Source organism: Silurus aristotelis (genome assembly GCF_946808225.1).
Source record: "Silurus aristotelis genome assembly, chromosome: 8".
Taxonomy (NCBI): Eukaryota; Metazoa; Chordata; class Actinopteri; order Siluriformes; family Siluridae; genus Silurus; species Silurus aristotelis.
Window position 1 is genome coordinate 27,124,551 of NC_139581.1, and position 19,932 is coordinate 27,144,482.

The following is a 19,932-nucleotide window of genomic DNA, read 5'->3' on the forward strand; positions in this document are numbered from 1 at the left end:
GTCTGCAGTGATGCGGTCAGCACAAAAGCCGCATCGTGTCGAACATTTTTCACAAGTAGAGAAAGAGAGAAATGGGAATTTATAGGAAGTGAGACGATTGCGCTCCAGGCGAGGTCTTTCTCAACTTCGGTTATTTCAAAACTCTGTTTTTGTATATGGAAATATGCTTTAGCTTACAGGTTCTGGATTAGACAAAAATAATAAGCATAGTTCACAAGTCTACTAAAGCAGCCATAACAAACATAATAAACCAAATATTTGCAAATGGGTCACAACAGCTTGTAATAATTTTTTCGGAAAAACAAGCGTTAGTTCTAACAGTTACAACGCTTATATTTGTATTAATGTCACATGTCAGTTCCTCAAAACGCTGCCTGAATTACTAACTGTACATCACAGTGGCTGTGTTTTTTTTTTTTTTTTTTTGTGAGATACTTAAACAGGTCTCTGACTCACTGTGGTGCATACTTCCGTTTTTCTCATCATGTGATTGTGTTGCTGTGGCTTTGAGAATACATCACGTGAGACAGGCCTACAGAAACAACAGCAGGAACCATTGCCATAGAAACACATTATATAAAGGTTTCCTGTATAAACCATAAGTATTACTACCACCAGTGGTATCTTTGGCTAACCTTGATTTTCCTTCAGGTTTCTGACATGATAATAAACCCCTTTTTTAAAGAACACATTGAAAATTGGGTTAAAAAAGTAAAAGGGACATTTATGCAGCTCTCTATAATGAAATAAAGTCACAGAGACACTGTGATATTTTGTATGTCTTGCTTATGAAGATGTTATTTGCACACAGTAGATGACTGTACAGAAAATCTTCTGAAGCTTTGTTATTCATCTCATGCTAATCAGACTTGTTATCTCTCCTACGGTGGAATGATCTTAATGTGCTTGTTTCACAGCTTGTCGCTTTAAAGCCAGGTTTGCGTGACAACAGACAAACACATAAGTTAAGCGATAAGAGGAATGTTGTACAACTAGATATAGAATAAAAACACATCGTTTATAGGCCATGAAGTAAACATTTAAAGAAATACCACTGACTGGTTACACATCATACTGCACGTTCATCAGTAACACAAAGGGCACTGGCGATCGCTCTCCAGAGTCAGATGTTAGTGGTTTCGTTATTTTTCTTTGTCAGCATACAAGATCCAAGCACTAAGGGCTTAGTGATGAGCCAATGAGCTGAATCGGTTCTGCAAGTAAAAATGCATGATTGCTCAGAGAAGTCAGGGGAGAATGGTCAGACCGATTTAATTTAGCATATCCATTGTTTAAACCAGAAAAGCAGAAATGCACCTCATAATGGTTACATGAGTCACAATGGTGAAAAGTTACATCATTTACATTCCTGTTAGTCAGGCACAGGAATCTGATGTGACAACAGGCACAAATTCACTGAAACTGCAGAGATGATCGAAAAAAAAATTTTAATCTTCAGTTGCACATTTTTTCAATCTTCAATCAGAGTGGTTCATGAATGAATATACACTATTAGGCCAGAACATTGTGGATACCTGACTATCACTTTATCTCTATATGTGCTTCTTCTCCAAACTGTTGCCACAAAGTTGGATGCGAACCATTTTATAAAATGTCTTTATATAACATAGCATTAGAGTTTCATTTCACTGGAGACAAAAAAATACCCCAGTAGCCAAAATCTTTAACGCCATTCAGTAATGCTCTACAATTTTGTGGAAAGTTTTCCCAGAAAAGTCATTATTATAACAGCATATGGGAAATAAATCTCAAATCAGTCTTTCAACAAGCACAATGAATTATGCAGGCATCGAGAAACTTTTAGTCATAGTGAATTTAAACGGTAGTCGTGCAATTTTTTTTAGACTTCCGCATATACAGTGGGATAAATAATTATTTAAACCCCTCCTGATTTACAAAGAAATTAAGAGACTACAATTTTATGGTGGGTTCATATTAACAGAAAGAGACAGAATATCAAATCCATAAAAAAAAAAAAACCATGAAAGAAAGGTTATAAATTCATTTGGTTGGTAGGAGATCAAATACTTATTTCGCTTGATCAAATAAAATTTATTTATATATAAGAGGAATTTATTATTTTATTATTGAATTTTTCTTTATATATATTTTTTCTTTCTCCCTGTTAAAATAAACCTACCATAAAAATTCTAAACTTTTAATTTCTTTGTAAGTGGGTTAAACTTAAAAATCAGAGGGGGATCAAATAATTATTTCCCCCACAGTATGCAGTGGTGATTCACTGGTTAAAATGTGGGTTTACTAACCACTGCACTGCTAAACTACCCTTGTTTGGCCCTTGAGGAAGGCCTCTATCATTATTTGCTCTAGGGGTCCTGTATCATAGCTGATATCATGGAATTACTGCATTCCCAAGTTGAACAAGGAATTTCTTACTGTAGACACATATCATGATGTAATGTATATCTGACATGTAAGTCTTAAACATTTACTTGGGCTATTGTAGACTATAAGTGGTTGGGCAGTGCAAATGTCCATGATGGGTGAAATGACATGTAGACATTCATAATGTCCAAACAGTTGCTTTCAGAGGGCCTTGAATTCATGAGGGACTAGAGAGAAATTTGCAGAGTTTTGCAACAGTTCTAGGGAAAACATTTCCCAGTCCAGCTGTGAACGTGCAGATGGACCTGTAGCATTTGCCCCCTGGAAAGTGGATAAAAAGGCAGTGTCCAGGTTGAAAAGAATCCATGAGGATGCAGAGAACATCTGGTCACAGCAGCAATGGTACATTTCCTCCAGGTCGATAAGATTAAAGCTAATGATGTACTTTGGTTTCGTCGCGCGCAGCAGATCCGTCCACAAAAATTCAGCTGCTACGCACAATAGGTCAGTATGCTTTCCATGGTGTTTCCAAAACTTACCATGTAGTGCTTAGTTTATCTTTTTCAGGAAAATAAGTCTGTTGATTTAGCCAAATGTATTCAAATATTGAAATGCAGCATCGCTTTCGCATTTAAATTGACACAACTTTAAGGTCGGATAGATCACTAAAAATTCATTGCCAGCTAATGTAACTATTGTTAGCAAACTGCAAATTGCTATTTTGGTTAGAAAGGTTGGATAGAAATCTAATATTAACAAGCCATCAAATTTTAGCTAAGTCATCAAATAATTATAAAAAAGCCTATAAAAAGAATGAGCATTACAAGACACTTACACATCTGGATACCAAATTAGTTATAAGCACAGCACATACATAAATGTATGCTTATATATGCTTATTAAATTGCCAGCAGATACATTTACTTTAGTATATAAACTATTGAAAGTGTCACAGTAATGCATATGTAGCGTTTCATAAACACATTTTGTTCAATATAGAGAGCATATGAAGTATATAAAGTTGCTGCCTGATCTGGCCACTTAAACTGGAAACTAATCTATACACAGTTGTATAGCCATCAGTTAAGGTTTTAGAGCCTGGCTGAAAAAAAAAAATTTTATAAAATGTGCTGTTAAAAGTAAACTTGGCACTAAAAACAGAACAAATTCTACTGCAGTTGAGTCAGGTTCGAATGACTCACATTTGCTAGTGAGCTTTTGTTTCAGAGGCTGTTGCTGAAGGACGCAGGAAAAGGAAACTATATTATTCCAAGTAATTATTCAACTTTATGGAACTTTAACTTCCATGGGACTTGTTTTCCAGGAAATAGCACCATTCCTTTTAAGCAACCCAAATCTGATTTGAGCAAGACTATGCATAATATCCGCAAAATTATACACATTGTATCAAACATCTGTTTCATATAAAGTGCATGAGGGTTTTTTTATTTGTGTGTGTGTGTGTGTGTGTGTGTGTGTGTGTGTGTGTGTGTGTGTGTGTGTGTGTGTGTGTGTGTGTGTGTGTGTGTGTGTGTGTGTGTGTGAATTAATAATAAATTACGCTCGAAGGGTTTTGACCAAATGGTTTAGGAGCTGGTCATTAAAGTACTTTGTGTTTGGATAAACAGAATTCCTTTAGCATCTGCTCACTGACAGCATGTGAGTTATATTTCACTGACAAATGAAAAGGAACTACAGATGATGGGCAGTCTAAGAAATTCCCTGCAGAAACAAGAAACATGTGGTGGTAAAACCTCTGCTGCATTCCAGGCAATGAAAGAGTATTGGTGGAGACGTTAGAATTCAGAAGTAAGTAAACCTGAGATAAAACTCTTAATTCCTTTTTTAAACCAAGTTGAAATACTTTATTCCGTTATATAGATAGATCTAAAAATGTCATTTCTAATCAGGAAATTAATTCAGATTTATTTATCTGGGGACATTCTATACTATATGTACAAAGGTATTTGGATACCTGGCTTTTCCAGTCATGTGTGGTTCTTCCCCAAACTGTTACCATAAAGTAAGAGGTTACACACAATAGTATGGGATGCCTTTGGATGCAAAAGTGGAAGATGTTGAGTGATCTGTGATAAACTTCGACCTCAATTGGAATGCTGACTGCACCCCAGGCCTTGTCAACTCCTACACCAGCACCTGACTTCCCTTGTGGCTGAACGAACATAAATCTCTGAAAATACACTCTCAAATCTATCGGAACATCCTCCCAGAAAAGGTTATTAAAACATCAAATGGGGACTAAATGTGGAATGCAATGTTCAAAAAGCACATATTTTATGGTCATGTGACCACAAACCTTCGTCCATATAGTGTACATAATTTATTTATTTTGACAAGTGTGATGAAACTATACCATTTTGTAGCTTGCTAATGAAGTATTAGCTATACTCTATATAACATGTTATACCGTATTCACATTTTCTCATTAGTTCAGTTTTTGTCTCAGACCTTTCAAAATGCATTTGTTCTGCTAGATTAGAATTTTGATCAGACCACTTCCAGCCAAAGGCTTGTAACCTCACACAATTTATTCACCATTCATCAATCCTATAAACACAGTAGAGCTCTGTTTTACATGTACTGTACAGGACCAAGTGACTCCAACCATTAGTACATACTATTAATGCTGACTCCATGAACACTCATGCAGGACCATGTTGCATTATTTGAAATAATGTTGGCTATAGGACACATGTCTATGTTTTTTATCCCTTTAGGCAGCATAGAGAGATGTCAGGGTGATTCATACTGATTCTTTTGATTCTCTGTTGACTCTAACCATTGTGCAATCTTGGGCACTTACTGCTGTAACCCAAACATTGCATATAGTCTCAAGATTATGGCCCCTGAAAATTTAGTATTCCATTGCAAATAAAAACCTGTGACACATTTCCAATGGGCAGATAAAAAAAAATCCTTTATCACTATGAATATTCAAGTTGAAGAAAAAGGATGAAATGTATAAAAGAGAAAAAGTTTAAAACAACCTTATTTGTTTCATTTGAGATTGTGTTGATCTAAAATCAGTGTCTACTGGGTTAAAATATTAGAAAGCCATAATTCAACTCAATAGGATGCCACTTGTTAACTTGTTAATGGTTTATTTCTCTCTCTATATAAGTACAACTAGTCACAACACTGGAAGCTCATAATAAGACTTAAATATTCAATGTATCCTGAAAAATTCCAAGTATTTTTTTTATTGATTTATAGAGGAATAAATAGTTCTGTGGAGTATAAATCTCACACACATTTAATATAAAGAATACAATCAAAACTAGTTTTGATTGCATTATAGACTAGAGACACACTACCCCATGAGCCCCTTAAAAAAAGTAATGTTATGAAACCAATATGGTTTTCGGCCTCACTAACATGTTTGCCTTTTGTCACGTCTACCCAAAATCTGAATAAAATCTAAACGTCAAGCACTTTCCATGAAAATAAATAAGGGTACTGTGTCTGTGGAAACATGGGTCAAAGCAGGATCAAGCCACAATAAAAAAAAATTCCCTATTAATATTTATATACTGTTATTATAAAACAAGTCACAGGTTTAAAAAAAGGCTATTGTCAAAACGGAAACTGAATTTTGAAACCGCCTGGGTCACATGGGTAGATGTGAGCCACGTATCCCAATAACAAAATGGGATGTTTAATCAAGAGCCGGTTACAGAAACTGGCAAGACCTGCTAGTAGTTATGATGCATAGGTGGATTAACTACCTGACAACGCTCCTTACGCAACCCAAGACACACCTTAATTCAAGAGGAATGCTGTTGATTTAGCATGGCTGAACAAAGCGAATAGAAATCCTGAGTCAGTTTCAGTCATAGTAGCTCTTCGAGTAAACATGAACCTTGTTTGTGAATAAAAAGGACTTCTAATTACACAATTCACGAAACAAAATACAGTATATGGTGGCAGGGTTGTTATGTGAGCCGTTCAAGCAATATCCTGGAAAGTGAACAAATGACCCTTCTCTTATTTATTCTAACACGGCTGAACATACATACACAGCGCAATCCCATGAAGCCGATGTCTAAGAAATATGTTCTATAAGAACATCTCCAAGCAAAACTTTATTTAACAACAATGAATAGCAAACAACTGTTCAAACCAGAAGAGCAACATTCCAGGGACATATTAAATGTAGACTGTCTTGACTTGTCTTTGCCTTAAAAAGGAAAAATATGTGACAGGGAGCTCAGCAGGTGGCGATTCCGGGTCCCGGTTCCTGGTATCTGGTTTGATCCTGAGTACACTTACTGTCAGTGTGGAGTTTTGCATGCTCTCATCGTGTCTGTGTGGGCTTCCTATAGAAGTTCTCTTCAAATCTTTAAATGTACTTAAAGTGTAAATGTATGTGCACGTGAGAGGGTGTGTTCCCATCATGAGCGCAGTGTTCCTAAAATAGTGTCCACATCCACCATGACCCTAGTCATGATAAAACAGTTAATGGAGATAGATGAATTTCTGTAAAGAACAGGTAAACGATCGAAGCTTCAGGTTTTAAGTTACTACCCCGCTCATAGTTTCTACAGTTTTATTGTTCCACTCCAGATTTTAACTCATTGGTTCATCATAATTGCACATTAATCAGGATTTTTGTCAAACTGTTCAAATTGTCTGTGTGGAATTACACAGCATGTGACCGAACACAGTTTAAAAAAGGCAAAAAATATATAAATGTCATGCTTTTTGTATGCTGCATTAAAAAAAGGAAACAGCACCTTTGTGAAACACCATAAAATGTACAGGAAATCCTTAAAAAAAAAAATAGGTCAGTTTCTTCACCAGCGAAAAAAAAAACAGAAACAAAAAAGCTGTATACTTTTTCAAACAATTTTTGCCAACAGCATGGACACACACGTGAGGTAGAAAAAGTCTTTTTTTTTTTTTTTTGGGTGTGTTAACCTTGTTATTAGACCTAATTCTCTCTTGGTTCACAACACAAGATGTTCTTATGTTTGCAAATTTGAACAGAATTCACCATTTATAATCCATATAGGTTTTGCAGAAGATGCAGTTTGGCCACTGTCTAATCCTATAATCTATGAATTTTACCTAAAAGAAATTTCAATACTCTTCCAGTAAAATGTTAGATCTAAAAGCTGTAAATAAGGTCACATGTTTCAGACCTAAAATCGAAAAGCAGAAGCTGGGTGTGATTAAACGCATATTTAGCCGGCGGTTGTGACAACTTTTGCCAAAAAGACCCACTGCTGACCTAAGGCCTTTTTCAGTAGTTTTTTTTTTCTTTGCACAAAACTATGTCGCTTGAGATTGGTAGCAATCTTGGCCACCATACCCTGAAACCACATGAAAGCTGGAAAGTGTAGCTGAACAATAAGGACCGAATAACTGAAAAGAACTGAGATATACTGTGAAAAACGTACTCTACAGGCTGTGTCTGATCTGACTCATGCTGTACTGACTACACCAGAGGAAGTTTGACTTGCTTATCTCACATGCTGTTGTTTCTCACACGTTTCGCTCCGTTCATTTGTAAGTAGTCACAGATTGGTTTGCAGCATGGCTACGATAAGTTCTTGCGTACGCAGGGAAAACTTCAAATCAAAAGGGTTTACTCTCACCAAAGCTTTCAGACAACATGGTATAGATTTGTGTTGTATTAATGTCCTTAAGGTTTACATGCTTATGCATCTTTATTTCTAGATTTGTATTTGGGTCTATGAGGACAGGGGGGTATGGAGAAGGATGATCCACTGTGGCGACCCCTAATGGGAGAAGCTGACAGAAGAAGAAGAAAAAAAAAGAAGGTATCCCTGCACTGTTTGTATGCACTACTGTGCATGTTTTCTTAGTATTTCCAGCCCTATTTCTACATGTAAGCATGGTGTGTTTTGATGGCTCCACACGTATGCATTTTTCACTTCTTTCTGTGGCAAGTGTCAACAGAGTGCTGGTGCCGAATACAGAGGGTACGTGCGAGAGTGGCAGGCGTCAGCGGCTTTTCCTTGGAGGAGAGGCAGCCTTTTTATGGACGGACAGGAAATAAGCGGTTTAGCTAAAGGAAAGTATTGGGCCTTGTGAAATATTAGAAAATTAGATATAAGAAATACGAACATTCGCTTTGCTAGTTTTTATTGTTTTTTTTTTTTTTTTTTTTTTTTTTTTTTTTTTTTTTTTGGGGGGGGGGGGGGATTTAAAGCCAGTAGATTTAAAGGTCACAATGGCAGATCTGTTAATGCAGAACTTTTTGGCTTCAGCTGACTTCATGTGTTGTATGCTCGGTGCATACTTTTCTTTGAAAAGGAGCAGAAGCCAGTTTTATGGGAGCGATGTGCAGTGTTATCAGTGTGCAAGAGAATGTTGACAGACCGAATAGACCCAAGATAACAGATACACATCAGCAAAAACACGAGGCCACTAGTGACGCACACCAGATTCCCACACCACACTTATCCTCCCTACCCTCTCTCCCTCTCTCACACACACACACACACACACACACACACACACACACACACACACACACACACACACACACACACACACACACACACACACACACACACACACACACACTCTTTCACTCTCGTTCTTTCTCCTAATCCCCTTCTCCCGATTTCATAGCGAGAAAATACCTTTTGGTATATTTAAACAGATGTTAAAAGAGTTTTCTCAATCATTCACCCCAATGGACCAAATTATGCCTGAAGCTACGTATTTACAGTTACAGATGTTCTCGCATATCCCTTGGAAGCTTTCACAACCCTAATTCTTTTCTCTATCAGTCTGTTTATCTTTCGAGGGGTGGAAAAAATTCAAGTTAGAACAGCTTGTAAGAGCACAAAATGTCTTGTTTTTTATTTTTTTCACATTTGTTTTCCCTTTCCAGACCCACCTCATTCTGTTCTGTGGTTTTTCCCCGCTCAAATGCCTCCCCTCAACTCACTTCCTGCATCCATAAGAAAAATACAAGAAAGGGTGGTACGTGCAGAACTGTTCAAATCTAAAGGAAATGACTTGCCCATATTTGAACCTCCCCCTGAAAGTTTTCACTTCCAAATATGTCAAATCCCGTTGGCTATCATAACACACACACACACACACACACACACACACACACACACACACACACACACACACACACACACACAAACACACACACACACACACACACACACACACACACACACACACACACACTCACACACACACACACGGTGCAGCAGACTATGCAAGCAGCAAATAAGATTGTTTTGCACAGTAATTGTATTATAATGATGTTCATTGAAGATGAACTCTTTATAAATTATTGTCTTTATTATTCTGCTTTATTCAATTTCCCCAGATATCAAACAATTCAATCACATTATATTTTTTTTTTATTCCTTTTTTTTCAATTTCGAGGTGGAACTCTTTTATTATTATTAATATTGCACCCTGACTTGACGGTAGATTGATTATTCACTAATGCCTGGCATCCACCCAAAAATTAATGAGTGAACGAATGATTTTATTTAGGACATGTTCTTTTAAATACCTGAACTGAACATCTGCCTCGAGCCCTGAATTACATTAAACATTGCGGTTTGTTATGAAGTAGACTAGAGATAATATGACTCAACATGACATCCACTATATGGAACAAAGTATTGTGACACCTCACTTTTCCAGCCATTTGCGGTTCTTCTCCTAACTGTGGTTCTGTTCTCCAAACACAAAACTGGAGGCAAACAAATGTAAAGAACATCTTTGCTTTATATTTTCCCGTCATCTGAACTAGGAGGCCCAAACCTGTTCATGACAATGCTCCTGCGCACAAAGCCAGCTTCATGATGATTTAGTTTACATAGGTTGGCGTGGAAGATCCGTAGAGCTCTGAACTTGAACCTACTGAATAACTTTGGGATGAATTGGAACGTCGACTGCACCCCAGGCCTTTACTAACATGGCTGATGAGGTTATTATGACAGAAAATGTGGAGTAATATGGAATGAGATATTCCTATGGTCAAGTGTCTACATGCTGTTGTCCATATGGTGTATTTCTTCACATTTATTTTAGAACTATGTTAGAACTTTGCCAGTATATTTTACAAGAACAGGAACATAAATGTTTAAATAAAAACACATTTTGAAGTCCCCCTTCCCAGTGTATGTTTGTGAAGGAGAGGTAGGTAGAAAGAGGGGCCGAGTATAAAGATGAGAGTGTTGATCACAGTGGAGCTCACTCTTGGCTGGCAGATTCTGCACCCAGCCTTGACTCTCATACCACGCTTGTCTGTGAGGCCAAAGCCCAAATTTTCCCACGGACAAATAAAGGCTATTTGTACAAACCTCCAATGCAGTTAGAACTTTGAACCAGACACAACAGTGACTTTATGACTAGAAGGAACGGAGCACATAAAAATCTTGCTCAATGTGTTTACCACAGAATCATGACTTTTTTTTCCCCTTTCTTTTCCATTTACATGTCATTATTTGCAGGTTGATCCAAAACAACTTACAAATGAAGCAGAATCCAGTCCATGCAGAGAGATGTTGTAGACTCTCAAAGCAATATAAGTTCTATCAGATGACTGGAACATGTGGAAGATAACTAAACAATCAAAAAAAAAACCTATGACTAAACACAGAGATGAAGAAATGGTAGCAGTGTAGACGGCAACAGAAATTAGTCATCATGTGGTCTGATCATTTAGGAGTTTGCTGCAGTCAGGGACCAATAGTTGGAATTTTGTGTCTTAGGAACTATTAGTTCTTTAAATATTATTAGAATTTATTTAGTTTTTAATCATGGGCATGTTACATATCACTTTATTAAAGGTGTGTTGTGAAGATTTGAAATTTGATTACATTTCACAGAGCCCTGGACCCCCTTAGGGGAATGCATGCAGTCAGCTGAATATACATCTTTCACTTGTGCTTACTTGCTTCGTGTTGCACTTTTAATAGGGGTGACATTTTGTCCTGAATATGACAGTGGCCCATATGTGGTTTATATCCGTGTGTTTATACACAAAGCGGTTGCGTAGAGGGAAGAGGAATGGTATTTAGTGCATAAAGCTAGACTTGGCTACCGCAAAAATGTGCTGTGCAGTGACCCGGGTGAAGAAGCGCAAACACATATACTTTCCTTTCAGGTTAGTAACTTGGACATGACGATGTGGCTGACAGATATAAAGCAAGAAAAGCAGAAAAGCCCAGTGTACTAAAATGGTGCTGGCTTATTACGCAATGCGCATTTCAAATAAACACGGTGAGAGCACATTTTGCACTGTTTTTACAAACCGTGCTGCCCAAATGACTAAGAACAGGGTCACATTTGCCTTTTTTTTTTTTTTTTTTTAAGAAGGTTTGTCCTTTTGAAACTTTTTTGTAATCAATCAATAATTACAAAAAATAAATCTTTCAGTTACATAATACAGTTTGAGTTGTATGCAGCTAAGGAAAGCCAGGTACTTTCCCTCTTTTCAGAACTTTGTAAATATGGGCTCAAGCCCAAGAACACCACCCACAACTGCTGAGTCAAGCCTGAGCCACGTTTATGAGGTCATCCTAAAGGCAGAGTACACAAAGTGACAGCTCAGTCTTAAACATGCAGAATATCCCTGAGCTGGCACAGTCCTTTTTCCTGTTTAAATGAGTCGAAAGCAATGTTGCTTCAAAATGTGCTAAAAAAAAAAAACGCAAAGTCAAATGAATAGTAAGCATGACATTGTCATTTGCCCAGGTCTATCACATGTCGGTGAATTTAAAGACTGAAATAGATAGATAGAATCATAACAGATCTTAACGGCGTGTATTGGATTCCACCCAGAAAAGCATTAAATATATTTATCTTCCAATATTTGTGATGTCGTCAACGATTGAAGTGCTACCCAGGCGTCTGGAAGACATTACAAACTCAGGTGACAGCAAAAGCAGGAGTTTTTTTTGTTTCCTGATTCACTATTCATGTGCTTGAGAAAGAGAAAGATTTAACAGCTCTTCCCATAACTCATGAAAGTCTCTATAAAGCTCAGGGAATGAGATACACTGAACTTATCCATTACCCAGAAGTGAAACAGAAGGAAGAGATTTATGCAGCTGAACCAGAATGGAAAGAAGGGTTAGGAGGTTCAGAAACAGGTTACATAACAGTATATCATTATTTAAACACCAGCTGTATGCCTGTTAAATTATTTCAATTTAAGGTTAACAAAAGTGTTAAAAAAAACTTACATTTTTACTTGACCTACTGCTAAGGTTTGCATAGGATCACAATGATTTCTGCAACATGGAAAGTATACATATAGGGGGAAAAATGGTTGAAACGTAATTGTATTCTGGGAAATTTTTTTGTGTAGCATATACAGTCATTTGCCATTTTTCATTCTATATGTATGTATTTATGTATGTATGATGAATACAGCAAAAACAAATCCCCTTTCGTTTTCAGTAATTTGCACTACATTAATATCCCATACAATGATAGTGTTACATTATAATACTATGTTCTGTGTGACATTTTTTATTACATACTTTAAAAAGGAAAGCACACATAGCCTTCGGTGAGTCAGGAGGGTTTACTTTCCATACTCCTGAGACAGCTCCCAAAAAAAGAACAGGAGTGCTCAGAAGCCTAAAAGCTCTCGAACTGACACCAGGGGAATTTTCAACATGCCTTGTCTCGTATATATAGATATTTTTCAAGAAAATGTGTGTCCGTGTTTCGCTTTCTAGCAAATTTACGGGCAGGGATAATGACTGGCAAAATAATGTGCTTAAAAATGTATGACGTGGCTGACTTGGTGTAATCGGGGAATTTTTGTTTATGGTACACTTTCTATAAGAATGTATCATCAATCACATGCACAATAACATGACTCATATGCCTGCCTGTGTACTGACTCTTCTTGCAAGTTTGCAAGAAATTACTAGAAAAACAGTAATATAGAAATAATAAAGAAAGACAAAATGCATCATTTCCCAGAGGGTTTACTGCTTTTCATAAAGTAATAGATAAAGAGAAATAAGGCTTCCTTTTTTTTTTTTTTTTTTTTTTACTTGAAACTGTACCACAACAACCAAAAACAGACAAAGAGACGAATAAAGTTTAGAGGCAGTAAATATTATTTTCTGTAAAAAAAAAAATAAATAAATAAATAAATAAATAAATAAATAAATAAACATTTGCTGACATTTTAAGTCATTGGGCAGCTTTATTTTTTATTATTTTTATTTTTATTATGATATGTATGATATGTTCTATCTGAACCCAGGTTCTGTTTCTAATAAGCATTGAATTACCTGGTTATGGCTGAATGGAGAACAAACTACATAACATAACATAACATAACATCACATATCATGTGTGTGTGTGTGTGTGTGTGTGTGTGTGTGTGTGTGTGTGTGTGTGATTATCCATGGAATACACGTTTTACTCCTTACCAAATGAAAGGAAACAAGGAAAGGAATATAATTTTTTTCCTGAATGCATTATAATGATGATGATGATGATGATGATGATTATGATAAATGATACGGTGTATTATACAATCAGATCGATGTCGATTTTTTTTTTTTTTCTACCCGGAACCGAGAAGTTCCTCGGGACACATTTAAAGTTTACGGTAAAGGCGCACTGGAGCTTTCAGGTTATGAACAAACAAAACAAAAAAAACACCTCGACGAAACTGAAACGTTTTCCTGCCAATCCCCAACACGCACGCGCACGAGCGCTCGAGCGCGTACACATATACACACACGCGCACAAAAAGGGCCAGCCTATAAATACACGGCTCCACGTCACAACGCTCACACATAAAGACTCACACACCCGTTCAGCCTTCAGCGCTTCGCCACACTGTCACACCAACTCTAACGACTCAATTCTGAAGTATGTCGGACAACTACGACGAACTGCTTCGCGTAAGTTACTTTTCTACACAATTTATTTGCTTATTTAGTTCACTTTTTCCCTCTTTTCTGTCCCGCTCGGAGTGAAATGACCTCCTGTGTGCTCTCTTGTTCGCTTTAACACACTTGACCTACGTGGCAGTCTTGCTGAGGTTTGCTTTCTCAGAATGAGTGAAGTTTTATTCACGTTGTTGTTTTGTTTTTTTCTTCTTCTCCTCCAGAACCTACTTCAGATCAGCCTGAACGATGATTTTCCTAAACAACACACGAAACCGTCGGTGCCCCGGCAGCTGTCTTCCTGCTTCTCTACGAAGAGCCTCAGCTCAGAGAAACTAAGCGAGGACTCGCTCAGCTGGCCGTTCGATATCTGGAGCGGGAACGGCCCGAAGAACGTGCCGCAGAATCCGTTCAGGTCCGACCGCTCGATGAGTCTGACTGACAACTACCTTCCCAGCGTCCCCAACAACAAAATGAAGTCACTCGAACTTCCGCCGCCACCCGGATTCCCTCCCTTGGCTCCTCAGCCTTCGAACCGGTATAAGACTGAGCTGTGTCGAAGTTTTCAAGAGAACGGCAGCTGCAAATATGGTAGCAAGTGTCAGTTCGCGCACGGCGAGAGCGAGCTCCGAGGCCTCTACCGTCACCCGAAGTACAAAACAGAAGCGTGTCGCACGTTCTACAACTTTGGATATTGTCCCTATGGGAGTCGGTGCCACTTTATCCACGAGGAGAAGCTTTCCTCTCCGAAAACATTCAGCCAGAAGACCCAAGCCACCGCCGGCCAGCAAGGGCGAGTTCTTCGCCAGAGCGTGAGCTTCGCCGGTTTCCTCGGCTCTCGCAGTATCTCCCCACCAGTACCCTACGAATCCATGGGCTTCAGCCGTGCGCCTTCAGTGTCTCCTCCACCGACCGACATCTTGTCCCCTTTATTCAACGACACCAGCCGTGACATGTTCCCCTTCCCGCAGATCAGAGGCGAAAGCGAAGTCCACAACCATCCTCCGCTTAAAGAGCCTCAGAAATCCTCGCACTGTGTGTGGGGCCAAGGAACAAACTTTGAGCCTCTGGTTGGGAAATGCACCGGGAAGGAGAACAGAAGCAGCGCCTTCGGTTTCAGCCACGGCAGCATTCAACGATTCGCTTCAGACGAGTCCCTCTCAGACCACGAGAGCTACAGCAGCACAGGGAGCTCGAGTGGCTCTGAATCTCCCACCTTCGAAAACGCAGCCAACAAACGCCTAACAGTTTTTGCTCGCATGTCTGTTTCCGAGTGATTTTTTTATCCGTATTTTTTTTTCAAAGGACATTTTACAAATCACAAACTTTTCCAAAGATTTTTTATTACAACAATGATATGCTTATTTATTTGCTTTAATTACTGGCAATAGGAAAATGTATTTCCATACACATGCAGTCTAAAGCTATGTTTTCAAATTTTTATTTTTATTTTTGTTGTTATCGCATTTATGTAGTTTGTACCGTTGTGTCTTCCACTCGCTTACGGTAGATTTCACCCACAGACAAGTCGGTCAAATGTATCAGGTGGCGCATTAGTGCTACTGACGTAAGCAGAGTTTGTGTCTGTGCCCGTTCTACACAATCAGTTGACACAAATGAGATTTATAGGCTACTCAACCAGCAATGTGATGAACCTGAAATGATAGCTATTACATGTACTCACTAAGAAATGCACTTTACCTCGACTGGGAGATATGTAGCATTTAACCAAAGCATTATGATCTTATGTGCCTATTGTGAAATAATGGCTTGGATCTTGACAGCCTTTTGGTAAAACCTCCCTCAATTATAATTTACACACAACAAAATGTAAACAAATGGTGTTTTGTTGTTGTTTATTTTTTTTTTTATATTTTTTTTTTCTTCATAAGACAAGACCTGCCAGACTGTCTTGTGTTGTTTATCAGGGACTGTATCTTTACAGTGTTTCCGTAGTTTAGGATGCCATTGTTTTATAATTGTATAGACTTAACCAATGTATTTATTAAGTATTTATTAAAATAATAACGATGTATTTTTTACTTATTTATCAACACACATTGTTGGGGTATAAAAAAAAACAAACAGAATAATAGATATCATAATTTCCCCAAAATTTATTAAATAAATTATGTGGAAAAATTACTTTGGTCATTTGTTTGTGTCTTTTTTTGTTTGTTTGTTTTTTGGTCTTTCTGTCTCCACACTCAGCAGTCAAAAACCAGCACACTGTATAACACTCATACTAAAGAAAATACAAATAAAGTGGATTTTATTGAAATATATATATTTTTCAATATGATTTTAAAAAGTCATTAAAAAAACAAACACTCTTTTAAATTATTTCATAACCACTTGTGTTTGCATTTTTACTTTATGAGGCTGAATACAGGCGGTTGGATTTAGGGTGGGGTGGAAGGTACCAAATATAAGCTGTGCTTGTCTAGTAGTCCATATGTCTAGCATCACCCCTTCCTGTGTCACTTGTTGTATATGCTTGATTCAATTTCAGTGTAGTGTCACTTCCCTTCTTTGTTTACACACTCTTGAACTAGAAAGTAATCATTTTACTCATTGCCTGGAACCAGAGAATTGATTTGGTGCTGTTTGAATATCTAAAAAAAAAAATACAAAAAAAAAAAAAAAAACATCTGATTACCCGAACCTACAAACCCCCCCCCCCCCCCCCCCATCATAAAATCTCATTTAGGTTTTTACCACATGATGTTATTAAAGAGTTATATATACATTAGCCCGTTTCAGTCCTTCTTCTTATATGTCAGCCGGCACACCGGATGTGTTACCGTAACAACGGCGGCGGTCCAGTTAAAGAAAATAAGTAGCCACTGGATTTATTGTGCATCAGTGGACAAGGGCTCTTATTGTGCCTGACAGGGTAAACACACACAGCTGGTTTATGGTCGCTTAAATCTGTGTCTCAAAGACAAAATAACGGTGAGCGAACCATAGAGCTCATAGAATTCTGCTTCTGTATACAGGCTGTGTATGTTAATAGATACCAAACCACAAATACATCTCCATTCATTTGAAACACCGCTTTTGATTAAATGCGGTTTGAATCATGCTTCAGCCGCATTTCGACGCAGATAACATGCTTGCTTAGGTTGTGAGCTTTGAGTTGTTGGGTCTTTAAAGTGTCTAAATCATTTACAATTGACATTTCTTGTATATTTAATAGAATATATTGTGGTTGACAACAGTTTACCTTCATCGGAAACTAAATTATTCAATAATTACTATATTTTATACACATTGTGTATGTGTATATATATATATATATATATATATATATATATATATATATATATATATATATATATATATATATATATATAGTAATTTCATTTACCATATTATTTGTGTCACATGCTACCTAATACCTAAACCACATATGACACAGCTTTTTTTTTATTTAAACACACCCTCAGATAAGTTTCAGTGGTCAGTCATCTATTTCCTGATAATTTTGTTATTAATGTTTAACTGTATAGAGCCTCATGAGTTGCACTTTAACCCCAGTTGTCTGTTCATAAACCTTTATCTACATACACTGGACGGCAAACAACGACAGTGATTGATATATAACTGATGTGTTTAAAATACCGTAAAGAACACAAGCCTTAAACAAGAAACTAAAATTCTGTACTACATATACCGTATATCTGGTCGATTATAAGGAATATTTTACATCTCTGAAAGCATGAGTGGATACATTCGTCTCATACAAACCATATTGGTCCAACTAGGCAATATAGAGTATATATAAGTTGCTTCATGAACAACATAAATTATTAATGCTCGATGTATTAATGTTTCTGCTTTGATTTCTTTGTTCTTCTTTTTTTACGCAGAAGTCGAGGGTAAAAAAGTAGAAGTAGGTCTCATGCTTAAGGGGCATAAAGATGAATTGCGCAAAGAGCACAGCGTCATGGAAACACGTCTGCTTTCTGTTCTGCCTGCGCAAGGTGCTGTTAAGGCCTGTCAAAGTGCTCGACTGCCAAGAACAACACAGCCACGGAGAATGCGGAGGACGATGCGGTCAAAAGTATGAGAAAAGTAGGGAGAGATGGCTTAAATAAGAGTCCATTGCTGCCAAATGCATTGCATATGTGGGGAAGTATTCTCACTGTGGATAAGCGGGGCGGTTTCCTTCCAAAATATTTCAATCCCAATTCAGTTCCCTGTAAAACTCGACCTATTTTAGGAATAGTTGCTTGACAGTCACATGATTTCCTCTATTTTCCAGATCGCAGATGTTTATTAAATACCCAGATTGAGAAGATTTTGTGAATAATTTGTTTATAGCATGGCCTTGATTCATAACTTTTCCCTTAGATCATTATATAACTGCTTAAAAATGTGTTTTATTCCCCAGTCGATGGCAAGGCCATAAATGAAATCTAATCTCCTTGTTTCCAATTGGATATACTTCTAACGTTTACTTTTCGGAATAAAAGTAAAAGTGTGAAGGGGTTTTTTCCGTACAGGATTTTTCCCTCTTCCTCTCTGCTTGGCTACCCCTCTCATAGTGTTTGCGTCATGATCAGGGAGGCCCTCTCTATCCCAGCCTGCTACGACGGGTCCCGCTGGAGGAAAAAAATGCACCACAGAGTGAGTCTGGCTATAAAAGGAAATTACTTCCACTGCTATGCTTTTGACGTCAGTGGCGAACTATTTCCCTTTTTTTCTTTGCAGTTCCTTCTGTTGCCCTGCACTGAGAAAATGGACCTTTACTTGTTCCTTCTTCTTTCGCACATGCTGTTCCCTTTGTGCATAATTATATTAAACTGTGCAGTGATGTATCTTACTTTCTTTACTTATTCCTTAAAAGAGAAACATAGACTATTTCTATCCAAAGTCAATTTATGTAAAGTTACACCTATTAATAATAATATAACATATAGACATACACTTTATGACTAAACCAGCTATATTTGGTTCTTCCCCAAACTGTGGTTGCAAAGTTGGAAGTACACACATAGAACAGGATGGCATTGTATGCAGTATCTTTGCAAACTCCCTCCATTGGTATTAAGAGGGTTAGACATGTTATAACATATGCTTCATGTTTTACGTTTATTTGTCATATGACAAATACAGATGTCAGTAAAAGTGTACAATGAAATGCTTAAGTGTTTAATAGGAACTATGTTTAACCTACTGCATAAAAACCCTTTGCATAAAAACAAAAAAAAAAATTGACAATTTCCACAATGTATCTTCAGTGAAGCAAATAGACCGATAATGTAAGTTAGAAGTTTTTAACAACAGTGTAATCATATTTTAAAGCCAAAGCTTTCCCGTTTAATTTGGCAGAACAGTTTTCACATGCACGTGTCATACAATCTAAGAAATAAGTCTTTACGTAGCGACCAAGAACTCACTACTATTACCCATATAGCTATACACAAAGTCTGGGGTAGAGTAGAGACATTTTCCAAAAAAACAAACAAACAATTAAATAAGATCTTTTTCTCGTCAGCTAGATAACATGGGTAGTTTATATTTGGCCTGGTCTGCTTAAGGTCTGAGCACACATACATCAGACAGAGCAGGATAGCTGGCACAATTAGAATTTATACTGTATAAATGCGGTTACTTATAGAAAGGGAGATTGGGATTAGTTGTTATAGGGATTGTTTATAACCGAGTG

The 19,932-nt window shown here is 37.4% G+C and overlaps 1 protein-coding gene and 1 long non-coding RNA gene across 2 annotated transcripts; both read left to right on the forward strand.

The window, feature by feature from the left end:
- The first annotated feature begins 2,347 nt into the window (after positions 1-2,347).
- On the forward strand, positions 2,348-8,154 carry LOC310730335. Its single transcript, XR_014534813.1, has 3 exons — positions 2,348-2,871; positions 3,996-4,176; positions 8,068-8,154. It is a non-coding gene; the product is annotated as an uncharacterized lncRNA (long non-coding RNA).
- A 5,962-nt stretch (positions 8,155-14,116) lies between these two features.
- On the forward strand, positions 14,117-16,403 carry LOC310729480 (mRNA decay activator protein ZFP36). Its single transcript, XM_083547667.1, has 2 exons — positions 14,117-14,273; positions 14,483-16,403. Exons 1-2 carry the CDS (start codon positions 14,244-14,246, stop codon positions 15,533-15,535), a joined length of 1,083 nt encoding a protein of 360 aa, XP_083403793.1. The 5' UTR covers positions 14,117-14,243; the 3' UTR covers positions 15,536-16,403.
- The last annotated feature ends 3,529 nt before the right edge of the window (positions 16,404-19,932 follow it).

Bases quoted from the DNA above. Each gene is read 5' to 3' on its own strand.
- LOC310729480 (XM_083547667.1), top strand. From the start codon at position 14,244: ATGTCGGACAACTACGACGAACTGCTTCGC. The intron at 14,274-14,482 runs GTAAGTTACTTT...CTTCTCCTCCAG, and splicing joins ACTACGACGAACTGCTTCGC to AACCTACTTCAGATCAGCCT.